Source organism: Ovis canadensis, chromosome 19 (genome assembly GCF_042477335.2).
Source record: "Ovis canadensis isolate MfBH-ARS-UI-01 breed Bighorn chromosome 19, ARS-UI_OviCan_v2, whole genome shotgun sequence".
NCBI lineage: Eukaryota > Metazoa > Chordata > Mammalia > Artiodactyla > Bovidae > Ovis > Ovis canadensis.
In genome coordinates this window covers 21689362-21716179 of record NC_091263.1, presented here as the reverse complement: position 1 = coordinate 21716179, position 26818 = coordinate 21689362, and the positions used below count along the sequence as shown (strand labels likewise).

Sequence of the window (26818 nt, the reverse complement as noted above, 5' to 3'; positions counted from 1 at the left end):
CATGAGATTACTGCTATTTCAAATCCATGAAAAAGTGACTGTAATTTAAACTTTTTTGATTATTATCCCTAACACCTTGCTACACAAAGTATCAATATTTACTAAAAGTCCAGAGTCAATTTCTGGGGCGGGATCATGTGTATGTAAGGACACATGATGTGCATTTTAACCAGATACTTGCTCCCTGAAATCATGCTTGCCTCGAGTAGTGAAACACAAACTGGCCCCATCCGAGGGCTTACCTGGATCGGTGCTGCCTGCACTGAGCTGAGCACAGACGTTGTCATTCTCCTGTAGAGCCTTTTTAAAGTAGAAAATTCCCAAATTGTGCTTGCTCATGGCAAAATGGATACAACCAAGATTATTCCAGAACATGCACCGCAAGCATTCACCTGAGAAAAACATAAATTTATCCACAAACAAACTTTACTGCTGATACACATCCTATAAGAATCAGGCTTTTGGGGCCTGAGTTAATTCTACATTCAATGCCACTCAGACACTAGAGAACAGTTTACAAGGCATTCGAAATTTAGGAAAACATCTGAAAATTCTGTAAACTCTTTTCTCTTAAAATCTCTTATTAAAGGTGATAAATAAATAAATCTAGTGTATTGGTTTTTTTTTAGCATACTGATTTTGTTAGCCTGTTTATCTTTTTCTGACTTCATCTTTAATAACCACAGGCAAATGATACAAAAATGCAGAAGTATTTACTAGTAACATGATAAGTACGAACTGCATCCACACAACAGTTTTGGGAGGAAAGAAGCAAGTTACAGAAGCGATAGAAGTATATTAAGAACACGTAAATGGAACGTATAAACCCTGCTCTGTTTTGTTCAACTCTGTCTTTACTCTTCTTTCCATTCACCCTCCTTTAAACATGACGATGGCAGCGCATCTACCTTCCTGCGTGAGCTGGGCATTTCTATTTCTTATCCTGCATCCTTGCTGCTTCCTAGTTCTTAGTCCCTTTAAAAGAGCTGGTTACAGCTGTTCTTCTACTGGTTACCCGCTAGTGTGTGTGTTACAGAACCCTTCTGTCCCGTGAGTTCCACTTATCCCCCCACTGCCAGCTTGGCGTCTGTCCTGAGAGCTGGTTAGAGTGTGTGTATGCGCGTGCCTGTGTTTTTAATCATAAAAAGTTTCACGTTTTTATGTGGTCAAGCTTAGTCATCCTTTCTAAACTGTATGGTTCTGAGATTTTGGATAATGTTTAATCAAGGCTTCTTCACCACAAAAATAAGATAGTCATCCAAGTTTTCTTTTGTTGTCTTTATGATTTTATTTTTACATTTTAATCCTGCATGTGTCTGGATTTTATTTTGGTGTAATGAAAGCAATCCAAGCTTTAGTTTTCTTTTTCTAAATGGTTTCCCAAACATTCCTAAACAATTTGCTGACAGCCTGTCTTTTCCTAAATGATATAAAACACCAAACTAGACTGATAAAATTAATAATCAGAATATTCATTCAATGCTTAATGCTAAAAATGGAAGGCTGGTTTCATTTTGCTTTATATTTAACTTATTTTTCATTTAACTTTTACCTTAGAATTAACCAGTGATAATATTTAAGAAAGAAAAAAAGTAAGAAATATGTTTTAAAGGAGGTTGTTTCTTGTGGTGGCATTATGAACAATTTAAGAAAAACTCTATTCCCAAATCTTCTCTGATAGTCCTACTGTATTAGCAGCAAACACTGAATTTTATATATGGCAAGCAAATGAAAGATTTTAAAATAAATACAATGAAAAATATCAATACATAAAGTATACAACTATATATAAAACCTTTCCTATTAGATTGTAAGTGTTGACTAGTTAACTACATGTCTGGCTCCATTTTAAAGCCTGACAACATCAAGTCTGAAATCAGTGTCAAGACAATCCTAGGTAAAATTTCTGCAATGTATATTATCTTTTTAGTCTGAAAGACCATTTCAGTTTGGGTGTTAGAGGGTCTCTGAGGGGAAATTATGACAATAAAAACATGAAAAATAAAAATTTAGCAGAATTAGACATGAGTACTCAGAAGAAGCAGACAACCTGAGAGAATTATAATGGAAAACACTGCCTTTTTCTTTCCTTTATGACTCCACTGAACTGAAGGGGTAAATAGGGGGAGGTCTGAGTGTGTTTACACATGTGTTTTGTGCACTGGTCTAAACAGAATGTCGGATGAAACAAATATTTATTCATCGTTTGCATTCTGAACTTAGTCCAAAATATTTTCACTAGTTTAACCTCATTTCTTGAATAAACCGATTTTCTTCCTCCTTCTCCATAAAACAGCAATGACATGAACTTAAATGAGAGCTGCAAATTTTACCTTTCATTTTACTATTAATATTAAGCAATTTGTTAAGGCTTAGAGGAAAAAATAGATAGCAGTAACTAAATTCCTAATTTATAAAAATATTTTCGATATAATAGTCTAACAAATATTTCATAATATCACTGCTTTTAAGGGAAAAAATAAAATCACGGTCATTTCATTTCCTTAAAAGGTCACTCCATTTCCCAAAACAAAAGCCTAAAGTCCTTATGCCTTGGACACAATTTCTAAGCTGGTATTAAAACCAAAACGACCGCAAGAGTCCCTGAGGTGAAAGACAAGTAGGACAAGTGAGGCATCTTTTAAAATGGAAACAAGTAATAAAAGAAAATTCTAGGAATTTTCTGCAGCAGAAATAAAAAATATTTTAATTTAAAAAATCACTCTTGAATAGCAGCCTAGGCGTAGCACAAAAAGCAGCAAGGCGTAGAAGAATCAGGAAGAAAACACCAGCACTTCACAATTTTCTTTTACCTGTTCTCATGAATCCTGGATGCTCAGCAATGTTTGAACTATTCAGCAGTTTCACAGCTTTTCGATAATTGCCTCTCAAGTACTCAAAATTGCTTTTAAGAAACAGGGAAGGTGCAGACTGTAAAGAAAACACAAGCTTTTACAGTTTGTTCTCAGATCCTAATGCAAGGTCACAATCACACCACTGCACTGGCACGCGGCTCACAGCGCAACCAAGCCACGTTAAGTCAAGGTCACGAAAACTAGCCTCTGACTTTCCTACTGTTTTCACAACCTAAAACAATGAGACCTGGCGGGCAGCACTTCACAACCTGAATTATTAAATGGCTACCTAAAAAAATACATACAACATATATGAATATGAATATAGTCTGCAAAGCATCCTTTGCAGACAGCACTGACCGTCTTCATCTATTATACTATTAACTGAGAGCCAAGTTAACAGAACTAGGTCCTTCATCTTAATGATTATTACAGACTGGGGACCTCCCTTATCTTCTAGGACATGAATACACCTTCATTAGAACCCAAAGTACAAATGATTAAATGCTTTTCCGAGTAAGGGGGAAAAGGTGTCATTTTATGGATGGAAAAATTTCCTAACAGAATGCCTGTTTTCAACGGCGATTATTTCATCAAGAGAATAATCATGCTCTGGATCACAGACCATCTTTCGCTTCTGAAACCTGCTCCTGAAGTTTTCCCTGATGTGGTTATGACTAACAATGATTTCTTTTCCTGTTCATCTTTTTCCTTTGATGATGGCAGCCTCTAAGAAAGGGAATCATGTCTTTTCTCCCCCAAAAGACTTGATAATAGCCTCAAGTCTACCCCTCAGGTCTGAAATCCCTTGAAACTGAGCCAGTGGCTAGTTTGGATCCTGCCTGAGATCTCTAGAGTCAACTTTCCTGAACTTTTCCTACTATAAACTGTATCTCTTTATGACTTCACACTTTTAATTTACAGTTTTCCTAAAAGTATCTGTCTCTTCACTGTCTTAAGGGTACTTATCAGTGCAGGGTTGGAGTGGAGGGAAAGGAAGGGGTATTTTTAACTCGAAATACTCTGGCAACAATCAAACTGAAGGTACTCTCTGTCAAGCCAAAGATTATGTGGAAGGGGCAGGTTTGGGCAACAACCAAATTATTTACCTTTAATAAATGTTTTGGGTATAATCTAAAAAAAATACTACAGTATCTAATAACAGTCAATGTTAAGTTAATTGTGATAAGCCACTCACAGAATTTTGGACAGCTGTATCCTAAGGGGGAAATGCTTGTTGCAGTTTTAAGTGAGAAAAACACTATAATAAATTACAGACACAGAATGATCAGTAGCTCGCAACTCAACATAAAGGTTTTTATCTGGCAGTATACATATACTACAATAAATGTAAATTACTTAAAACTGACAAATACCTACAGTGCAAATAAGAAAATTTGGGACATAAAAGCTACTCATTAAAAAAAAAACAAACAGAAAAGTCAAGAAACTTACATTCCCCGCTGTATTCATGACGGACTTGATTTCCCTTTTGCATGCCTTGAGGGACTTCATTTGGATATACGCTCTTACTTTATACTGTCAAAGGAAAAACACTAGTATGTAGGAACCGTGGTGGATTTACACATGCTGAAGTTTTACTTTCTAGTTAAGAAAATTAAACCCATTCTGTTCACAACATAGTTATACCAGGTACTTGTGAAAGTGGGTTTTAAAAAAACTTTGATTATTTTTACTGTACTCTTGGAATATACATTAAAAAAAAATTTTCTCTCTTGGAATACACTTTTAAAAACTAAAACACGGTTGAATGAAATTTATATCTAAGTTCCAAGGAAAAATCTTATCAATCCTTAACTGTATATGACTAACTAACAATGCATTTTCAAATTCTACAAACTGATTTTTATCATCCAACACGTTCCCGGGACATTTCTCTCAATTTTCTATAGTGAATTAAAAGAAATAATATTGCATTATCATCTTAAGCAAAATATACTTAGATAAATGTGTTCCTAAACTTTAATACTTCAAAACCAATAAACATACATGCCTTTAATTACTGTTTTCAATGATCACATCCTTCATTATTCATAACTACAAGTAAATATGTCAGGTGTACCTCCTCTTAAACTTTACGCTACCTGATGTATCTTTGACTTTGCAGCTTCTATTAGCGCTCCACTTTCAGCTTTATGATTAGATCCATCTTTGTTGGTATTATTACCAGTCTGTAGGGTGGTAAAACAAAGTTAACCAAGATTGAATATTTTTGACCATAACTGAAATCACTGACTTACAAGTGAGCTAATCTGAATCACCTAGAGAACATTTTCAAAATTCTGAATCCCAGGTCCCATTTGGGTGGGTGACAGGAAACTCTTAAGAAGCTCACAGTTGAGTACAATGACGGGCTAGGTTTAAAAAGCATGGTGTTACTTGGGCAAAACTGATTATCTTCCTAAAACACAGAACAGATCATGTCATTCCCTCTTAATCTGCCTTGCAATGCAAGGGACACCAGTCTGATCCCTGGTCTGGGAAGATCCCACATGCCTTGGAGCAACTAACCCTGCCCACCCCAACTACTGAGCCTGCGTGCTGCAACTACTGAAGCCAACTCACCACAACTACACAAAGCCTGCACGCAGCAATGAAGAGCCCCACAGTCTAAACGTAACATAAAATAAATCTTTTATTAAAAAAAAAAAATAGGGATAACCAGTTTGATCCAGAGTCTGGGAAGATCCCACATGCTGTGGGGCAACTAAACCCATGCACCACAAATACCAAAGCCTGTGCTTTGCAACAAGAGCAGCCACCACAATGAGAAGCCTAGGCATGGAAACTAGAGAAAGGCTGTACACAGCAACTAGGAGCCAGTGCAGCAAAAAAAACAGTAACAGCAAAGCTATCACTAAAAAAGAGAAAGAAAGCAAGCAGACCATCGGGTACCAGAGGCGGAGGGGAGGGGAGAATGGAATGACTGCTAACAGGTACAGGGGTTCTTTCTGGAGTGACGGCAGTGTTCTGGAATTCAGGCAGTGGTAATGGTTGCACAATTATGTGAGTACACTAAAACCCACTGAACTGCACACTTTAAAATGACAGATTCTGTGTATGTGAATTATCTTTCAATAAACCTATTAAAATAATACTTAGTAACCACGAATACTAAACATACTATACAGTTTAGTCTGATCACCTCAGAACACTCACCTCATTCTTTCCATTTTTGTTATTGTTTCCTTGTGAAATCATTTTTTCTAGAACAGCAAGAAGATGTAAAGCTTTCTCAGCTTGGTAGGTTAATATATACAGGTCTACGAGCAAAAAACACACTGCTTGGGCAAATTTTTCTTCTGGGGGGGGAAAAAGAAAAAAAGAAAAAACAAGAAAAGTCACATTCCAAAATAATATCTCAGACCATTCCCCCCACAGAAAGCTCTAAAAAGCAAAGCCTGAGTCTTTTACTTAAAGGAGTGTGTTCATTCCCCAGAGCCATGTGTGGAAGCCAAGTGAAGTATCAACTATGTCATCCTATTAGGCTTCCCAAGGCCTCGCGCATCAGGGATTCTAGTGCCTGAAATTCCTCTGGCAAAGTATTTACCAAATATCAGCACTTCTAATGAGGAGTATTATGTTAGGTGGAAGGAAACCCTAATTCCAGAGCCTGGTTACTTAATAGATGCACAGCCTCTGCACATCACGGAACTGTTCAAGCTCAGCTGATTGACCTGAGACGTGGAGAGAACACTTCACGTGCCTGACGGCAGGGGGTGGACGAGGTGAACAAGGAGGACTTGTTCCTTCTAATCCTAAAAAGGTCTGCGACTCTAGGAAAACAGACTTCCTTTCTAGGCACTGAGATAGAGAAATAAGCAAGGGGATCAGAGACCCAAACGGAGTATACCAGAAGCTGAAACAGCCAAGCGGAAAACCCAACGGCAAAAATCCCAAGAAGAACCACCAGTGAAGGAAGGAGGGGTGACCTGGTACACGACATGACACCATTCTCCTTTCCTTTCGGAAGAGAAGACAAACGGAAAGGGTCTAAGAGGAGGCTGCCAGAAAGACACACAGGCACAGGGAACAAATATGGACACCGAGGGGAAAACGCAGGGTGGAGCGAACTGCGAGCCGGGACTGACACCTACACACTGCTGTGCACAAAACAGAGGACTGTGAGAAGCTGGTGTGCAGCACAGCAAACTCCACTCAGCGCTCGGAGGCGACCCACGTGGGAAGGCAGTCCCCAAACGAGGGGATATACGTGTAGCTGGTTCACTCGGCTGTACAGCAGAAACTAACACACCACTGGAAAGCAGCTAGTTACACTCCAATAAAAATTCACTACATGCCAAAAAGAAAAGAAGGCTGCTATAATCAAGAACTGACCATTTCAGGGGAAGCCCCTGGTGGTCCAGGGGTGAGGACGCCACGCTTCCAGTGATGGGGCTGGGGCGCGATCCGGGGCCTGACAAGCCTTCCTGATTCCAGGCTTGCGCTTACACAGCGGCCACGGTGGAATCCACTGAAGACTAAGCGATGCAGTTGACATGCCAAGGTCGCACATCTAGAAGGGCTACCCAGCTCAGCTGAGAGCCCGCCAGTCCTTACCCAGGCCACAGTGCTGGATCTGTGCTGCTCCCCCGGGGCCCCGCTTCCTCCTGTCCCGGTGACACCGTCTTCTCCCTCCCCGGAACCACCATCACCGCAGGGCTTCTGCATACACTACAACCTCTGGCTCTGACACTTCCCCGCCAACTGCAGGGCTTACCTCTCCCTTCACTCAAGCCACTTTGCAAATACGGTCTTATTTCCAGGCCTTCCTCAATTGCCTTATCTAAAAATGACAGCCCCAGTCAATCCTCTTACCCCATTTTAGCCTTCTTTCCAGGATTTAACTACCTCACGATACGTATTTGTTGTATTGCTCTCTCTGCCATTAGAAGATAAGCTTAATGAAAGCGAAGACTCGATTGTATTCACTATTATCTTCTGACTCCAAAACAGCATCTGCTCAATAAACTTATATTGTATGAAGAGGCAAGTAATAAAGTAAAAAGAAATTTCAAAGAAGGAAAATGCATCTGAATACTGAGTTGGTGTTTGTTGTTCAGCTGCTAAGTTGTGTCTGACTCTTTGCGAGCCCATGGACTGCCGCATGCCAGGCTCTCCTGTCCTTCACTATCTGCTGGAGTTTGCTCAAACTCATGTCCATTTAGTTGGTGGTGCCATCCAACCACCTTATCCTTTGTCATCCCCTTCTGCTATTTTGTGCTCGTAAGTACAGCACAGAGTACAGATGACAACTGTTTCAGAAATCCTAAAAACCAGCTTTAGAGAAAAAACACATCCATGCCATCCTAGAAATAGAACTGTGACTCCCAGCTTTACAGGGCAAAGGATCTGGTCCCCCGTCACACAATCTTTCACCACTCCTGCCTTGTCTGCCAGGCACGGTGTCCTCAGGGCTGAGGGGCAGAAGAGTGCCTGGAAAAGGCCTCCCTGGAGCCACAGCGAGAGCTGTCCAGCCAGCCGTCAGCACAGGGACCTGGAATCTTCCCAAAGCAGCATCCATCCTGCAGTGACCACAGCAGCAATCAGGGGTTCATCCATCAAGAATAAGCACTGCTGCTGCTGCTGAGCTGCTTCAGTCGTGTCCGACTCTGTGCAACCCCATAGACGTGTTTTGAATTTGAAAGAAAGACCCCGTGGAGAACAAGACACCTGAAATCTGCTTGCTTGCAGGCTGGAAGCCAACAGCCCTCTCTACACGTTTCTTAGGTCCAGCTTTGCTGGTGCTTTATTCATGCCCTCTTCTTTCCATGCCCTTCAGTTCAGTTCAATTCAGTCGCTCAGTCATGTCCGACTCTTTGTGACCCCATGAATCGCAGCACGCCAGGCCTCCCTGTCCATCACGAGCTCCTGGAGTTCACTCAGACTCACATCCATCGAGTCCGTGATGCCATCCAGCCATCTCATCCTCTGTCGTCCCCTTCTCCGCCTGCCCCCAATCCCTCCCAGCATCAGAGTCTTTTCCAATGAGTCAACTCTTCCGCATGAGGTGGCCAAAGTACTGGAGCTTCAGCTTTAGCATCATTCTCTCCAAAGAAATGCCAGGGCTGATCTCCTTCAGAAGGGACTGGTTGGATCTCCTTGCAGTCCCAGGGACTCTCAAGAGTCTTCTCCAACACCACAGTTCAAAAGCATCTTTCTTCGGCACTCAGCCTTCACAGTCCAACTCTCACATCCATACACGACCACAGGAAAAACCATAGCCTTGACTAGATGGACCTTTGTTGGCAAAGTAATGTCTCTGCTTTTGAATATGCTATCTAGGTTGGTCATAACTTTCCTTTCAAGGAGTAAGCGTCTTTTAATTTCATGGCTGCATTCACCATCTGCAGTGATTTTGGAGCCCCAAAAAACAAAGTCTGACACTGTTTCCACTGTTTCCCCATCTACTTCCCATGAAGTGATGGGACCAGATGCCATGATCTTCATTTTCTGAATGTTGAGCTTTAAGCCAACTTTTTCACTCTCCTCTTTTCACTTTAATCAAGTCCTTACTTTATTTTTAATTTTTATCGGAGTATAGTTGCTTTCCAACATTGTGTCAGTTTCTGCTGTTCAGCAAAGTGAATCAGCTATACTTAAACACGTACCCCTATTTTTTGGATTTCTGTCCCATTCAGGTCACCACAGAAGGGTGGTGTCCTTACTTTTCTCAGCATTCTTATTCGAGGCGGGTAACTGTGAGCTAGTTAACAAAAGGCTAACTGTATTCTACACGATCTGCTCTACGATCACCTACAAGAAATTCAATTAGGCAATATACGGAATAAAACACCACCCTGTCCCCCTCACTTCCGAAACACTCCTTCCTTAATACAACAGTCAAGAAAGAATCAGGTACACGAAGGCAGTGTTTAAAGAGCAAAGGGAAAAAAAATCAGTGACTCTTTCCCATCAGAAACAGCATTTCCAACAGCTACCTTCAAGAACTGGGGTGGGGGTAACAGCAGGATGTTAAAGAAAAAACCCAGATTCATCTAAAAGTGACAGAATTTTTATTTTTTCTAACCATTAAGATAATCTGACACTGCTTTTTCTTTCTTTAAACACTCATAAAAGATTCTGATTTAGGTTATCTAGACGCAAGTATCACAGACCTTTCCAAGTATGAGGAGATAGGCTAATTTCTTGACAGATGACATACCGAAAGGTTCTATGAACTGATAAAGTTTTTCGCCAACGGATATGGCCTCTGTATACTGCCTCAGGTGATACAGGATGACTGCTTGATTGTAATACAACATGCTGTTTTCAACATCGTCCAACCCATCCATTTCTTCAACAGCCGAGTGTACCTATAGAACAGTCGAAAGAGATTGTGTTCTAACAGCAAGAAAATACAGAGTAAAGGTGCGAGAATCTGAATGAATAAGCAGGAACACAGGCCAACATTTTTCATCTAAAGTCTCCCGCACCGTCAATAGGACCTATAGGTTCTGTTGTAGATTCCTGGCTGTGCTGGGTCTTCACCGTTGTGCACAGGCCTTCTCCAGCTGCAGAGAGCGGGGCTTACTGCCCAGTCACAGAGCGGGGGCTTCTCATCGTCGAGCACAGGCTCTAGGGATGAGAGTTCTAGTAGTTGGATCCTTGGATGATCCCTGGGTCAGGAAGATCCCCTAGAGGGGGAAACGGCAACCTGTTCCTGTATTCTTCCCTGGAAAAATCCTATGGACAGAGGAGCCTGGTGGGCTACAGTCCATGGGCTCTCAAAGAGTGGGACGCGACTGAGTGTCTGGGCATGCACACACACTACAGTATGGTGGCTGTCATGAATTTAGCAAGGGGGCTCAAAGGCCAGACAGAACTGGGCTCACGTAGCTCTTATTACGTAAAACCTTTGTGTCTCTGGACAATTTACACAAGTCATCTGTACCTTAGCATTCAAGTCTATTAAATGAGAAAAAAAATGTAGTAGCTACTTCATCAGGCTACTGGGAAGAATAAGTGAGATGTCCGACAGAGGTTCTTAGCTACGTAAGGTCTTACTGTGTGGTCGGCACTGAAGGTCTGCCACCAGCCCTCTTCAGTATCAAAGGTCCAACCTTGTGGTGGTGTTATGACCAGACCAATGACCAAGGCAAGTCCCAAACCGTAAATGAATTATATCTGCTGTTTACAAAGTTAATCATTTCCTGACCCCAAGTGCTAAAACAATGACATTATTATTCAAATCAGATCTTCCCGTTATAAGTAAGACTGTAATCTCAGCAGCTACATTTTTCATGTATTTCTATTCTAATTCTTTCTCAAAACTCCAAAGCTCATTCAGACTTGGTATATTAGCTTCTTCTGTTCAAGTTTGAAACCCAAAAGAATATAAAATCACACAGCATAATACCTTCATTTCCTAGAAAATGAACTGTATACAAATAAAACTAATGCAAATGTTGCAGACACATTAGAAATTGTGCTGTTAATATCAAATAAAAAGTCACATTCATTCTACTCAACTAATTTCATTTCATAGAGAGCACCACAATATTTTATAATGAAATTCATGTGTATGGTATTACCTGATTCTTCAGCTGGTTAAGTGTTTGTCTCAAACTATCTGTTGTTGTCTGGTTACTTTTAAAAAACTCAGCTACTGCTGTATTCAAAATTATTTTATAATCATCTTTGTTTATATCTTGTAGAGAGGCAAGATGTTGCAGACAGACATCGTAATTTCCAGCCTAAAACAAAAATACACAAACAAAATCACATACCAACTTTAAGAACTTTACATTCATCTTTATTTAAAAGCTTTTACAAAGATATAATTCCCCTAAATATACTAAAGTCACTAGATGAAGTAATAGTCCCATCAATTAAAAAATTGTGATGTGATTTTGGAAACACAAAAACTTGGCAAGGCTCAGATTATTCCCATTCCTTTCACAACATTTAAACTCTAAACTTGAAGAAATTTAAACCTAAACCTACTCTCTGAAGCTAACTCTTAAATTAGTAGAGAACAAAGGTCACGAATTCACGGTGAAAATATTCATGCTTGACAGATTCTAAAAATGGAACAGATTAAGAGAAACCACTTCTTACCGTGAAAGCTTGGAAAGCACTGGTGGACAACTCCTTCTCTTGATCAGTGATCCCAGAGGACGGACCTGTCCCTTCATGTTTCTCTGCTCCCTGATCTGCAAACACACAAGTTTGAGAGTTCTTTAGAATAACAGCTGTCCAGTGAATGCATCCCGAGTTTTCCTCTTAACTGTCTTCTTTTTGCTGGAGTTGCCAAAGTCACACCTATCTCAACTACAATGAATAATCAGTATTTTTTGGTCATTCGGCATGTGGGATCTTAGTTCCCAGACCCGGAATTAAACCCTTCCCCTGCATTGGAAGTGCAGATTCTTAACCACTGAACCATCGGGGAAGTTTGCTAACTAATGTTATAAGTGAGGAATGAAGCATTCTTTCAAAAACTTAGGAAATGTCTCCCTTCGCTGTGGAAATCTTTATATAAGGATTACACCTCTGTCCATTAGGACATTCAGGCTGAGAATATCGTGCTCTCTTCAAAATATCAGATCTGGGAGCTCCCCGCCTACCAACGCAGGGGACACATGGGTTCGATCTCTGGTCCAGGAAGAATCCACATGTCACGGGGCAATGAAGCCCACGCACCACAGTTACTGAGTCAGTGCGCTGGAGCCCACGAGCTGCAACCAGACCAAGCCTGCACGCAACAACGAAGACCCCGCACAGCCGGAAAGAAGCAAAGAGAAACAAGAAACTCCTGTCTTAAAAAAGAGAACCTGCTCTGCCTCCCACCACAGCAATACACCCCGAATGTCACATATTCAAGAACCCATGCCAGGCGCTAGAGGCGCAAGGAACTTGTAAGTACATGTGAGACGCCTTCAAGAAGTTTATAATCTAGTTAGAAAGTAGTAACAGTTAACAATGAGAAAATGACACTGATGAGAATTCATAGGTAATTACCAAGCAATGAAGGCTTTCATAGGCTTAGAAATCGAAAAGGCAGGATTAATACATTTAAAAAGCTTCCTTAACAGAAGTTTCCGTATATATTATTTCTGCCCTACAATTTACTGTTTTAAAAATTAGTTTTTTATTTTAAAAAAATCCCAAATAAATGCAAAAATCTCAGCTGATGCAAGTTTTAAACTACTTAAGGACAACACCTGTTGAGTCCGAGTCAGACTCAGACCTCCTGGGAAGTAATCACCAACACCTGCCCATGTACAACGTCTTAACCAAACAACCCCACTTCCAGGTATTCACTCTACAAATACATAAAGATGCTCACTGCAGCGCTGTTTATAATAGTGAATGTCTAGAAATAAACATCCTTCAGTTAAGAAAAGTGCTGAGTAAACTGTGGTATGGAAATACAATGGCACACTACACAATTGTTAAAAGCTGAGTCCCTGCAATGTGTTGACAGGGAGAAACATCCTCAACATCTTAAATAAAAGAAGCAGACTGCAAACAGTTTTATACAACAGAGCTCCACGTTTTATAAAAATACAGATATTCTGAATATGTATAGAATAACATTTGGCAGGATAAACATCCAGTTTGTAGTCATTACCTTCAGGGAGTGGGACAGAAGAGAGATTTTACTTTCCTTCCTATTGCTCTTAAGTGTGAGACCCAGGAGGGCTCTGTCTATGGTGCTTTCCTGGATACAAAACTTTCTGACCCCTCCTCCTCATCTCCCCACCCATTTCCTGCCCTGTCCCATTTCCTCCTTGTAGGAAAAAGCTTCAGACTCCTAGATCTTCCTTAAGTTCAAAGAGCAGATTCAAACAGTAAACAGGGAAGATGGAGCAGTCGAGAAACAGCAGGGCAGGGTCCTGGCTCCTGCTCAAGGAATATATGTATTTCTGAGTTCTTTTGCAGGAACTCAGGCCCCTACTTCAGGCTAAGCACAAGATTCTGGTTACCTCACCACCAGCGTATCAGAGGAAAGCCACAAACCCTGCAGCTCTCAACCCAGGTTTTGCCTACAAAAACTTTTTGGTGCAAACAGTGGGGGAGTTTGGGTTTTTTTAGTACAAGCTACCCATTCTGCTTTCTTGGCCCTGCAATAAACCTTTTTCTGCTCCAAACTCTGACATCTTGGTTTGGCCTCACTGTGCCTCAGGAACACAAACTTGCATTTGACAACAACTGTCTAAATTTTTATAATGATCACTGATCACTTTTTTTTTTAAGTTTTATTTTTAAATGCCTGCCTAGGGACTTTTGGCGTTCCAGTGGCTAAGGCTTCATACTCCCAATCCAGGATGCTGGGTTTCAGGCCTGGTGGAGGAACTTGATGTCTGGTGGAGGAACTAGATTCCACAAGCTGCAACTAAGAGTTCTCATGCTGCAACTAAGGCCCAGTGTAGCCAAATAAACAAATATTAAATAAATAAGTGTCTGCCTAAAACTAATGTAAGGTTTAGAAGTAAGATAAGGGACCTAGTGACTGCAAGATCTATCAGATAGAGACTGTGGTGGGGCGGGGGGCGGGGGAGCGGGTTGCTTCTGGATTTGTGAGAATTCATTAAACCATAGGTACCCTTATGGCATGGGCATTTTTTGGTGGGGCTGTACCGCTCAGCACGTGGGGTCTTATGTCCCTGACCATGGATCAAACCTGTGCCCCCTGCAGAAGTGTGGAGTCTTAACCACTGGACTACATGGGAAGTCCTGGTATTTTTTGATAATGACCTAGAAAACTGTTTTCCAGGAGCATGTCAAAGAACCCAGTGTCAAAAAGAGCTGATTTTAGGAAGCCCTCAGTTCAGTTGCTCGGTCATGTCAGACTCTTCCCAACCCCATGGACTGCAGCACACTAGGCTTCCCTGTCCATCACCAACTCCTGGAGTTTGCTCAAATTTATGTCCATCAAGTTGGTGATGCCATCCAACCATCTCATCCTCTATATTCCCCTTCTGCTCCTGCCTTCAATCTTTTCCAGCATCAGGGTCTTTTCTAATGAGTCAGTTCTTCACATCAGGTGGCCAAAAAGTATTGGAGCTTCATTCTCAGCATCAGCCTTTCCAACAAATATTCAGGACTGATTTCCCTTAGGATTGACTGGTTTGATCTCTTTGCAGTCCAAGGTACTCTCAAGAGTCTTCTCCAACACCACAGTTCAAAAGCATCAATTCTTCAGCGCTCCACTTTCTTTATAGTCTAACTCTCTCACATCCATACATGACCACTGGAAAAATCATAGCTTTGACTATACAGACCTGTGTCAGTAATGTAATGTATCTGCTTTGTAATATGATATCTAGGTTAGTCATAGTTTTTCCTCCAAGGAGTAAGCATCTTTTAATTTCATGGCTGCAGTCAATATCTGCAGTGATTTTGGAGCCCAAGAAAATAAAGTCTCTCACTGTTTCCACTGTTTCCCCATCTATTTGCCATGAAGTGATGGGACTTGATGCCATGATCTTTGTGAGCTTTTTCGCTCTCCTCTTTCACTTTCATCAAGAGGCTTTTTAGTTCCTCTTCACTTTCTGCCATAGGGTGGTGTCATCTGCACATCTGAGGTTATTGATATTTCTCCCAGCAATCTTGATTCCAGCTTGTGCTTCACCCAATCCAGCATTTTGCATGATGTACTCTGCATATAAGTTAAATAAGCAAGGTGACAATATACAGCCTTGACGTACTCCTTTTCCTATCTGGAACAAGTCTCTTGTTCCATGACCAGCTCTAACTGTTGCTTCTTGACCTGTATACAGATCTCAGGAGCCAGGTCAGGTGGTCTGGTATTCCCATCTCTTTAAGAATTTTCCACAGTTTGTTGTGATCCACACAGTCAAAGGTTTTGGCGCAGTCACCGAAGCAAAAGTAGATGTTTTTCTGGAATTCTTTTGCTTTTTTGATGATCCAATGGATGTTGGCAATTTGATCTCTGGTTCCTCTGGCTTTTCTAAATCCAGCTTGAACATGTGGAAGTTCTTGGTTCACATACTGTTGAAGCCCAGCTTGGAGAATTTTGAGCATGACTTTGCTGGTGTGTGAGATGAGCGTGTGGAAGCCCTCCCTGGCCAGGCACGTAACAGCAGTCAGTTAAGACTCCCAGTGTCCCTATCATCACAGTACAATGAAAGCACATGTCTTAGAATTAGTCACATTTCCAGTCTGGTCTCCCCTTGGCCACCTGTCTCTTTGCTTAGAGATGTAACTAAATACTAGCTTCCTTCCCACTTTACCTATCACAGAACAACTAAGGACTCCACTGTGGCTTTTTTTTTTTAAACAAAATACGTATTTCTGCACTTTACATATACAAACAATGAAATTAGATTTAGTGTGAGCACCTCCTTAGATCACTGTGAAACCCCTATTATTAGACTGAATACTCTTGAGAATCACCACATACTTTAAAACAAAACACAATTAAAGATTTTAAAATTTAAAAAATAAAAAAAAATAAATAAGAAAAAAAAAATAGTTCATCCCCCCCCCAAAAAAAAAAAACAACAAAATACAACTTGTGAACTTATCTAAGACTTAGATCTGCTACCAAAAAAAAAAAAAAAAAAAGGTATTCTGGTATTTGGGTTTATAAGAAGTGTTACTTCTGATAATTAAAGTTACATAAATTAGTATTTCATTTCCACTTAGCATACAGATAGATAAGAACTGAGTCCTAACGGGGAGGAAAAACGAATAGTTTGATGAAAAGAGCTCACTGGTTTAAGACTCTGTCAAACAGCTTTTTCTTTAAAAAGCTAGTAACAATGAGTTTCTGTTAAGTCAGCTGCTTACACAATACACCTGCCTGGCAAAACTTTCAAGCGCACGATTACAGTAAAGGCCAATTTCTTTAAAATGTGTAAAAATAAGGACACAGGATTTCAGGACACCCAAAAAGCAAAGGATGAGTTTAGACTGAGATGGAACCTCAACTCTAAGTATAGTCAACATATTAACAATGAACATAGATATTAATACTTAAAAATTCTTAAAGGAAACCTGATGTATCTCCCCTCATACAGAAGTGCACTAAATTGAAACCAAACACCCCAAATTCTTAGTTTGCCATCAAGTTATCTCCACAGCTTCTTCTCAAAATACAGCCTCTCTACATTAGATGGCATTCTTTAACAGGGCTTCTGGGTCCAAATGTCATTTATAAATTATGATTTATGAATACAGGGCAGAGGGAAACACAAGACAATTCACCAAGGCACTGAAGAGTTAAGCTTCTGCTTCCCACCAGAAGCAGACTGGTTCATGCGGCCACTGCTATCATTATTCTCCAGAAACTGTGGTGGCGACGGTGGTTTAGCCACTTCAGTCGTGTCCAACTCTGCGACCCCATGGACTGTAGCCCACAAGCCCACCAGGCTCCCCCGTCCCTGGGCTTCTCCAGGCAAGAACCCTGGAGTGGGTTGCCATTGCCTTCTCCAATGCATGAAAGTGAAAAGGGAAAGTGAATCTCCTAAAATCCTCTAAATAAGGACAGAAGCACTTTGATAAGCTAGACTCTAAGGCTGACGAGAGATTCTGAAACAGACATTTTAGAGAACTGAGCTCAGAAACAGCCTCTTACATGTTAACCAGCCATTATTCTACCTACATTCTTTTACTTCAAGACAAAACTTAAGGGGAAGAAAAATCCTACTTCAATGAGATTATTATTTTTATTTTCCTTATCTTTATGCACTTTTCAAGTTTTCTCCAAGGAACAGTCTCTAAAACATTCATTTTGGAGGTAACTGACTTCTTACCAGAAAGAGTCTGCACATAATTCCACAACGTGTCTTTATTTGTCCAAAAATAGTCTCCGTTGCCAATTGAGAGAGTATATGACCGTTCATCCCTAAGCCTGACCTTCCTTCTACTCTGGCCTAGTGAACAGGGCTGACCACCGAGCCGCACAGAGCTCTTTGGCACACAAGCCTTGACATTTTTTAAGCCAACAGGCTTCATTTCTAACCAAACAATTAGGTTTAAACTAAGCAGAAAAGAAACACACCACTTTCCCCAAACTGAAAAAAGTCAGTTAACTGAAAGCCCAGACAGATTCCAGTACAGAATGTTAACAATTAAAATCTGATTGGAGGAGGAGCTTCCATACAAGTGACACTTTTCCAGAGAGCTCCAGTGAGGTTCAAGGAAAGAAAATTTTCCCCCAAGACAAAAGAAATGAAGGCCTCATGAAGTCTGCAGCTATCCTTGCAAAACAATGTTGATGCCTTTGTGAAGGAAAATTTTAAATAAGAAGGATGCCATTTCAAAGAAAAATAATTCAGGTTTACCAAAGCCACCATCCAGCTAAGGTTCACAAACCTCACATGTGGCTTTCTATCACTGGACCAAGCATACCTGACTCAGCAACGTCCTTGGCTGATTTCTCCACAGCTCAGAGGAGTACCATGTGACCAGCAAGGCTATAGTATTGAACACAGAAGAGATAAAGAACAGAACAGCAAGCACCAGGAATATCAGCACACTCCAGGGAAGACAGGCAAAGAAGAACACTGCCAGCGTGGATAAGCATTTTTATTTTCATACCTCAGAGTATTGGGGGCATAGATTTACTATAGTTTTTAGATATTAATACTTATTAATTTATGAGTTCAGAAAGCTGAGATTTTTCCTCAAACTTTTACATTCAACTTAGACATCTTACTCTATTTGGAGTTTTCATTTTAAAGGGCTGTGATGAATGTTTGATTTCACTTACACTTTCAAACATAAAATTTTAACCACTTTAAATAATTTAATATAACCCACTTTAGCAACAACCTTCGACTTAAAAATACAAAATTTCCTAAGAACTCAAATAGCTTATAAATCTAAAAAATTAAGCTTATGAAAACAGTGACTCTTTAATTGTGTGCATGCAATAATATAGAAAGGCTTCAATTTACAATCACAACTCTAAGTCAATTATTTAATCAATTATATATTTTAAACTGGAATTATAAGACTAAATTCTTTAATGTTAAAAACACTTAAAATATTCTATGTAAGTCACTTAAAGATAATTTATGTACAGACTCCATTAACTACACTTTAAGTAAAAAATAAAAAGGTTTAAAAAAAACACAGATCCTTATTGGACCCTATAAAAAGCAAATGGCAAGACAGTACTGCACAGTTTATTTCTTCTTTGGAATACATATACACACATACATGGTCTTCCCTGGTGGCTCATGTGGTAAAGAATCTGCCTGCAATGTGGGAGACTGAGGTTCAACCCCTGCGTGGGGAAGATCCCCTGGAGAAGGGATGACAATCCACTCCAGTATTCTTGCCTGGAGAATCCCATGGACAGAGGAGCCTGGAGGGCTACAGTCCACGGGGTCTCAAAGAGTCGGATGTGTGTGTATGTGTGTGTGTGTGAATATATATTTGATGTGAGCTTGGATAGTCTGGAAGAACACACAAACTCAGTTACCTAGAGAGTACGACTGGGCAGAAGTGATAGAGGACTTCATATTTTTTTACCTTATATACTTAATAATAATCAAAATGTTGGGGGTGTTTTAAATAAAATAAAAGTAGCCTAGGCTTAAAGTTCTCTCATTTTGTTCTTCCTACCATTAAAAAAAAACCTTTTATCGGAGTATAGTGGCTTTACAGCGTTGTGTTAGTAAAGTGAGCCAGTTACACGTGTACTTGGGATCCCCTCGTCTTGGGATTGCCTTCCCACGTAGGTCACCAGAGGGCACTGAGTGGAGTTTCCTGAGCTGCACACCAGGCTCCCGTGAGCTCTCTACTTTATACATAGTATCAGTGGTGATATAGGCCAATCCCAGTCTCCCACTTCATCCCACAGTCCTCCTTTCCCCTTGGTGTCCATGTATTGGTTCTCTATGTCTGTGTGTCTATTTCTACTTTGCAAATGAGATCGTCTATACCAATTTTTTCAGACTGCACACGTATGCGTTAATACATGATATTTGTCTTTTTCCTTCTGACCGACTTCACTCTGTACGACGGTCACCAGGTCCATTCATGTCTTCTTGCCATTTTTACAGTCATCCTGGCTCAAGATTTCAAAGCCATCTTTAAATACTCTTCTCCTGACTTCCTATTACTCATCCGGTCGTCTTTCCCTTTTTCACGTAATCAGCAAACACACACCTCACCTTAGCTGATCTTCACAAGCTATAACCAGGTGAGGTAAATAAATCAGGAAGCTATTAGGAATAAATTAAGACTATTAGGACCCCCATTTTACAAATGAGGAAACAGGCTCAATTTAGAACCTTTCTCAAGGAGCGAGGCTTCATGCTCACCAACTATTCCCAATCATCCACAGGTTCTGCCAATTTCACTCCTTTAAAGACCCTCACACCTGCCCCTCTTCTCCATCAACCCCTACCCTAAAGTAATACTACTCAGCATTTTTAAACACCAGGGCCTACGTTGAGCCCATTTAACCCCTTTCCAAACTATGAGGTAGATATAATCATTCTCTTTCTCCACACAGGAAAACTGAGCTTAAAAAAATGGTTTCTTAAAATCTGCCCAAGGTCACACAAATAACAAGTAGCACAAGCAGGATGAACCTAGGCTGCCTGATTTCACACCCCAGGCTCCTAACTCTTCATCACTTACTGGCTCATTTAAAACATGAACTCACGGACTAGTGGCTAAGACTTCAAGCTCTCAAGGCAGGGTGCCTGGGTTCTCTTCCTGGTCAGAACTAGATCTCACACGCTGCCACTAGAAGATCGTGGATGCCCCTGCCGAACTCTCTAAGGCTCCTCTTTAGTTAGAAAGAAATCCCACCTTCTTCCATGGCCTGTATAAGGCTGGAAGAAGCTGACCTCTGCCACAAGTCTAGCGTCGCCTCTTGCCACGCTTCCTCTGCTTACTAGGCTATGAACATGCTGAGTGCTTTGATACACCAGCTATTGGTCTAGGAGCTGGAGGTAGCACACGACTAAACAGACAAACGTGCCTGTCCTCACGGTGCTTAGGCGCCAGAGGTCTTCCTGCTGTCCAAGGGGTCTGCACAGTGGATACTCCTCCCCCGTGTATCCCTCTTCCCCCATTTGGCCCGCTGGCTCTTTATTGTCAGGGTCTTTGTTCAAATGTCGTCTCTAAGAGAGCCCTTCCTCCTCTCATCAATCCACACAGAGTAGGATCCCTGCTCTCAGTTATCCTTTATCCTCTTATTTTCTCTTCACATTTTTTTTTTGAGGGGGGGGGGCGGAGCGCCACACCATGGATCATGTGAGATCTTAGTTCCCTGGCCAGGGATGGAACCCACGCTCCCTGTAGAGGAAGCGTGGATTCTTAACCACTGAATCCCTAGGAGAGTCCCTCTTCACAATTTATCACAGCTTGAAATCCTAATTATTTCTTACTTTGTTTACATATTTATCTGCCTTTCGGGTATATTACAAGCTCCATGAGGACAGAGACTTTGCAGTGCCTGGCAGGGTAGGCTAAACCAGTGAATATTTACTGAATAAATTAATCCACAACATTGGCTGGTTTCAGCCTCGGGGCTTCCAGTTTTGTTTTATTTAACTCTATCCTTACTTAATACAAAGTCAACCTGATTGTCCAGGCAGGAAGCTTCCTACAGTGTGGGCTATAAGCTTAAGCCAACCAAAGCAACAATCACCCTAAAGCCTGTTCCTCTGTGACACGTATTACACAGCTCTTCCCAAGTGGGAGGGTCACCATCACAGGGATGTCTCTAACAGACTGAGGAGCAGGTCGTCAGAAGCAGGCACTGTGCCACATCCATTTCTTCAACATCAAAGGCAGGGCGTGGCACTCAATTCTGGCAAACCGAAGAACGATGAAGTACGAGAGTGACGGAGGCAAGACTTGAAACCTAGATAGACTTCAGAGCTAAAAAGGTCATTCCAGGCAAGGGCACTGGTATGGACAGGAGGAGGGGTACAGCTGGGGGAGAGACAACGTGCTACACCGAGAGGGAATACGCTGGCCACCTTTCCCTTCCTGCATAGCAGCCTTACTGTGGTGAAGGGGCTTTGCAACTCAGTGAAGCTACGAGCCATGCCACGCAGGGCCACCAAAGGTGGTGGGCCACAGCGAAGAGTTCTGACAAAATGTGGTCCACTGGAGGAGGAACTGGCAACCCACTCCAGGATTCTTGCCTAGAGACCCCATGGACATGAGTACCTGTATGAAAGGCAAAAAGATGTGACACTGGAAAATGAGCCCCCCAGGTTGGAAGGTGTCTTATATGCTACTTGGGAAGAGCAGAGGGCAATTACCAACAGCTCCAGAAAGAATGAAGTGGCTGGGCCAACATGCGAAGAACACTCAGCTATGCATGAGTGCGGTTGTAAAGTCTGGTGCTGCAGAGAACAATACTGCATAGGAACCTGGAATGTTAGGTCCATTAATCGAGATGAATTGGATGTGGTCAAGCAGGAGATGCCAAGAGTGAACATCAACATCTTAGGAATAAGTGAACTAAAATGGATGGGAATGGGCGAATTTAATTCAGATGACCACCTACCACTGCGGGCAAGAATCCCTTAGCAGAAACTGATCAGCCCTCACGGTCAACAAAAGAGTCCAAAATGTATTACTTGGATGCAGTCTCAAAAACCATGAAATAATCTCGGTTCGTTTCCAAGGCAAACCATTCAACATCATAGTAATTCACGTGTATTCCCCAACCACTGATGTTGAAGAAGCTGAAGTTGACCAGTTCTATGAAGACCTATGGGCTTCCCTCGTGGCTCAGATGGTAAAGAATCTGCTTGCACATAGGAGACCGGGGACTGATTCCTGGGTCAGGAAGATCCCCTGAAGAAGGGAATGGCTACCCACTCCAGTATTCTTGCCAAGAGAATTCCAAGGATGGAGGAGCTTCTAGAATGAACACCAAAAAATAAAAAAGACGTCCTTGTCATCATAGGGGATTGGCATGCAAAAGTAGCAAGTCAAGACAAACCCAGAATAACAGGCAAGTTGGGCCACAGAGTAAAAATGAAGGAGGGCAAAGGCTAACAGAGCTTTGCCAAGAGAACATGCTGGTCATATCCAACGCCCTTTTCCCACAACCCAAGAGAAGACTCTACACATGGACATCACCAGATGATCAATACCAAAATCAGATTATGTTCTTTGCAGCCAAAGATGCAGACTCTGTATACAGTCAGCAAAAACAAGACTTGGGGCTGAATGTGGTTCAGATCATGAGCTCCTTACTGCAAAATTCAGGCGTAAACTGAAGAGAGTAGATAAAACTACTTAGGCCTTTCACGTATGACCTAAATCAAATCCCTTATACAGAGGAGGTAATGAATAGATTCAAGGGGTTCGATCTGGAGTGCCTGAAGAATTTGGACAGAGGTTTCTAACCCTGTACAGGAGGCAGTGAACAAAACCATCCCAAAGAAAAACAAATGCAATGAGGCAAAGTGGCTGTCTGAGGAGGCTTTCCAAATAGCTGAGGAAAGAAGAGAAATGAAAGGCAGGGGACAAAGGGAAAGACATACCCAACTGAATGCAGAGTTCCAGAGAAGAGCAAGGAGGGACAAGAAGGCCTTCTTAAGTGACCAGTGCAAAGAAATAGAGGAAAACAATAGAATGGGAAGGACTAGAGAGCTCTTCAAGAAAATTAGAGATACCAGGGAACATTTCATGCAAGGATGGACACAATAAAGGACAGAAATGGTATGGACCTAACAGAAGCAGAAGAGATTAAGAGGTGGCAAGAATACACAGAAGAACTGTACAAAAAAGGTCATAATGACTAAGATAATCACAATGGTGTGATCACTCACCTAGAGCCAGACATCCTGGAATGTGAAGTCAAGTGGGCCTTAGGAAGGAAGCATCACTACGAACAAAGCTAGCGGAGGTGATGGAATTCCAGTAGACCTATTTCAAATCCTGAAAGATGATGCTGTTAACATGCTATAGTCAATATGTCATCAAATTTGGAAAACTCAGTAGTGGCCACAGGACTGGAAAAGGTCAGTTTTCATTCCAATCACAAAGAAAGGCAAAGCCAAAGAATGTTCCAACTACTGTACAACTGCACTCATCTCACATGTTAGCAAGGTAGTACTCAAAATCCTTCAAGCTAGGCTTCAACAGTGCCTGCACTGAGAACTGCCAGATGTACAAGATGGGTTTTGAAGGGGCAGAGGAACCAGAGATGGCATTGTCAACATTCTTTGGAACATGGAAGAAGCAAATGAGTTCCAGAAAAACTTCTGCTTCAGTAAAGCCTTTGACTGTGTGGATCACAACAAATTGTGGGAAATTCTTAAAGAGATGGGATTACCAGACCACCTTAACTGTCTCCTGAGAAACTTGTATGTGGCTCAAAAAGCAACACTTGGAACTGGATGTAGAACAACTGACATGCAAAATTAGGTAAGGAGTACAACAAGGCTGTATATTGTCCTGCTGGTTATTTAACTTCTATGCAAAGTTCATCGTGTGAAATGCCAGGCTGCATGAAGTAACAAGCTGGAATCAAGACTGCTGGAAGTTATCAACAACCTCAGATACGCAGATGATACCACTCTAATTGCAGAAAGCAAAGAGGAACAAAAGAGCCTCCTGATGAGGGTGAAAGAGGAGAATGAAAAAGCTGGCTTGAAATTCAACATTCAAAAAACTAAGATCATGGCATCTGGTCCCATCACTTCATGGCAAATAGAAGGGGAAAAAGTGGAAGCAGCGATAGACTGGTATGAATAGTCAAAGCTACGGTTTTTCTAGTAGTCATGGTTTTTCTAGTAGGGATGTGAGAGGTGGACCATAAAGAAGGCTGAGCGCTTAAGAATTCACGATTTCAAACTGTGGTGCTGGAGAAGACTCTTGAGAGGCCCCTGGACTGCAAAGAATTCAAACCAGTCAATCCTAAAGCAAATCAAGCCTGAATATTCACTGGCGAACTGTTGCTGAAACTCCAATACTTTGGACACCTGATGTGAAGACTGAACTCACTAGAACTCACTCTGATGCTGGGAAGGATTGAAGGCAAGAGGAGAATGGGGCGGCAGAGGATGAAACGGTTAGACAGCATTACGGAGTCAATGGACAAGAATTTTAGCAAACAGTGGAGGACAAGAGGAGCCTGGCAGGCTACCGTCCATGGAATCACAAAGAGTACGATATGACTTAGCAACTGAACAACAACAACATGCTGGTCCCCTTGGTTCAGACTTGGACAGGCCAAGCTTATTCCCTGCGGGGAACTTCCTCTCAACCCACCCCTCCCCATTCCATAAGGCTCACTCCATTTCATTGGGCTCAACTATTACCTCACGAAAGGGTTTTCCTGACCAGCCTACCTAAAATTCTCTAGCACGCTCTAAATGCTTAGCCCCACTTTCTAGATCTTTTCTCTTGTTTTTCTTAGATGACTGAAGAGATGCTCTAATGATTTTACTTATCTGTACCTGTATTAGGATTGGCACGGTCCCCTGAAGTAAGAAATGGCAACGCCCTCCACCATTCTTGCCTGGAAAATTTCATAGACAGAGGAGCCTGACGGGCTACAGTCCATGGGGTTGAAAAGAGTCAGCAACTGAGCATACACGCATATATGAGGATTGAAAGTGAAGTCGAAAGTGAAAGTGAAATCGCTCAGTCCTGTCCGACTCTTTGCGACCCCATGGACTGTAGCCTACCAGTCTCCTCAGTCTACGGAATTTTCCAGGCAAGAATACTGGAGTGGGTTGCCATTTCCTTCGCCAGGGGATCTTCCCGACCCAGGGATCGAACCCGGGTCTCCCGCATTGCAGGCAGATGCTTTACCGTCTAATTTCAAATCTAATTTGTCAATTATTGAGATCAGGATCTAATTAAAAAATCCTGGAGCACATTAAGATTTTCTTTTCCTCCTTAAAAAACACATAAATTTTATTGTAAAAAGTCTGTTTTGACCACTTCTAAAACCTGTAATTTAAGCGCCTTCCAACAAAACTTGGATGGATGCCACAGAGAACATCATTATCTTACAGGAAACAGGTATCAAGACCGTCCCAGAGGTAGGCAGTAAAGAATTTTATATTCCTCAAATGGAGAAGATTCTAGGAATGGAATAGTAATCCATAAAGAAAACCATCGAGATTAGTTAATCTTGATGAACTAGAGGGAAAAAGGTTCTAAATACCAAGGCACTAGAGAGCACAGACCGAAGTGAGACACGATAACGTTATGTCTATTTCAATAAGTGATTTCGACAAAGCTAATTACACAGGACGTCGCTGACCACAGGCAGGCTGGTGTGGCCGAAGCCACGGGCATCACGGCACTGCGTCTCCGGGGTGAACTTTCCTTGCTCTGCCTTCCCCAGTGGGAAGTCGAAAAGTCTGTGAAACGGCCATCTAGACTCATGCTTTTTAAACCAAAGAAATTCCGAAGAGCAAAGCAAAGGCGAACAGAAGCGGCATCATGTTACACTTGCTAAGAAACTACTGGACCTGGGGCCCAAAGACTCACATTAGCGGCAGCCGAGGGAGGGTCTAAGGGAGAGAAATGCACGCCCCAAAGAGAGCAGCCCCGAAGTCCCCAGGTGGGACCCAGCGGAGCAGCGCAGGGTCTGCCCGCTCTAGCGCGCGGGCGCCTCACCTGCAGGCTTGTCTGCAGCCATCTTCCCGCCTCGGCTCGGATGCTTCCCTGCAGGTGGCGTGGCCTGCACTCCAGCTGCCCAGCTGGCTGCTGTCCTGGACGTCGGAGGACGAGCCTGCGCCCACCCCGGCTCCGGGCCCCTGGGTTCCGGCCTGGGGAGTGGGCAGACGGCGGGCTAAGGAAGTGACGAAGGCTAGTTCGCGTCGTCTAGCAACAGCAACAGCAGCGTCCACTGCCCGGGCGGCGCCACTGCCTCCACTTACGCGCGGCTTCCGCCCCGCGGAGCCCCCCTGACACATTACTTCCGGGCGCCGAGGCCAGCGTGGGAACTGCGCCTGGCCCCGCCCTACGCCAGCGTCCTCGGTGCCCCGCCCCACGGCGTGAGCGCGCCGGCGGGCGTGCGC

The 26818-nt window shown here is 42.2% G+C and overlaps 1 protein-coding gene across 2 annotated transcripts in view; it reads right to left on the bottom strand.

Annotated features, from left to right (window-relative positions):
• Window positions 1-26784, bottom strand: part of CNOT10 (CCR4-NOT transcription complex subunit 10) — a 57191-nt gene extending 30407 nt beyond the window's left edge. Inside the window, exons 1-9 of one of the 2 annotated variants that reach the window (XM_069561327.1) lie at window positions 26415-26784; window positions 11937-12031; window positions 11411-11572; window positions 10042-10192; window positions 6036-6178; window positions 4961-5047; window positions 4311-4394; window positions 2814-2931; window positions 243-392 (exon numbers count right to left, since the gene is read on the bottom strand). In XM_069561327.1, coding sequence (XP_069417428.1) covers window positions 243-392; window positions 2814-2931; window positions 4311-4394; window positions 4961-5047; window positions 6036-6178; window positions 10042-10192; window positions 11411-11572; window positions 11937-12031; window positions 26415-26436 — 1012 coding nt within the window. In that variant the 5' untranslated portion in view covers window positions 26437-26784. The remainder of the gene's footprint in view (window positions 1-242; window positions 393-2813; window positions 2932-4310; window positions 4395-4960; window positions 5048-6035; window positions 6179-10041; window positions 10193-11410; window positions 11573-11936; window positions 12032-26414) is intronic. The other variant, XM_069561328.1, reaches the window with a different exon arrangement.
• Between the last annotated feature and the right edge of the window lie 34 nt (window positions 26785-26818).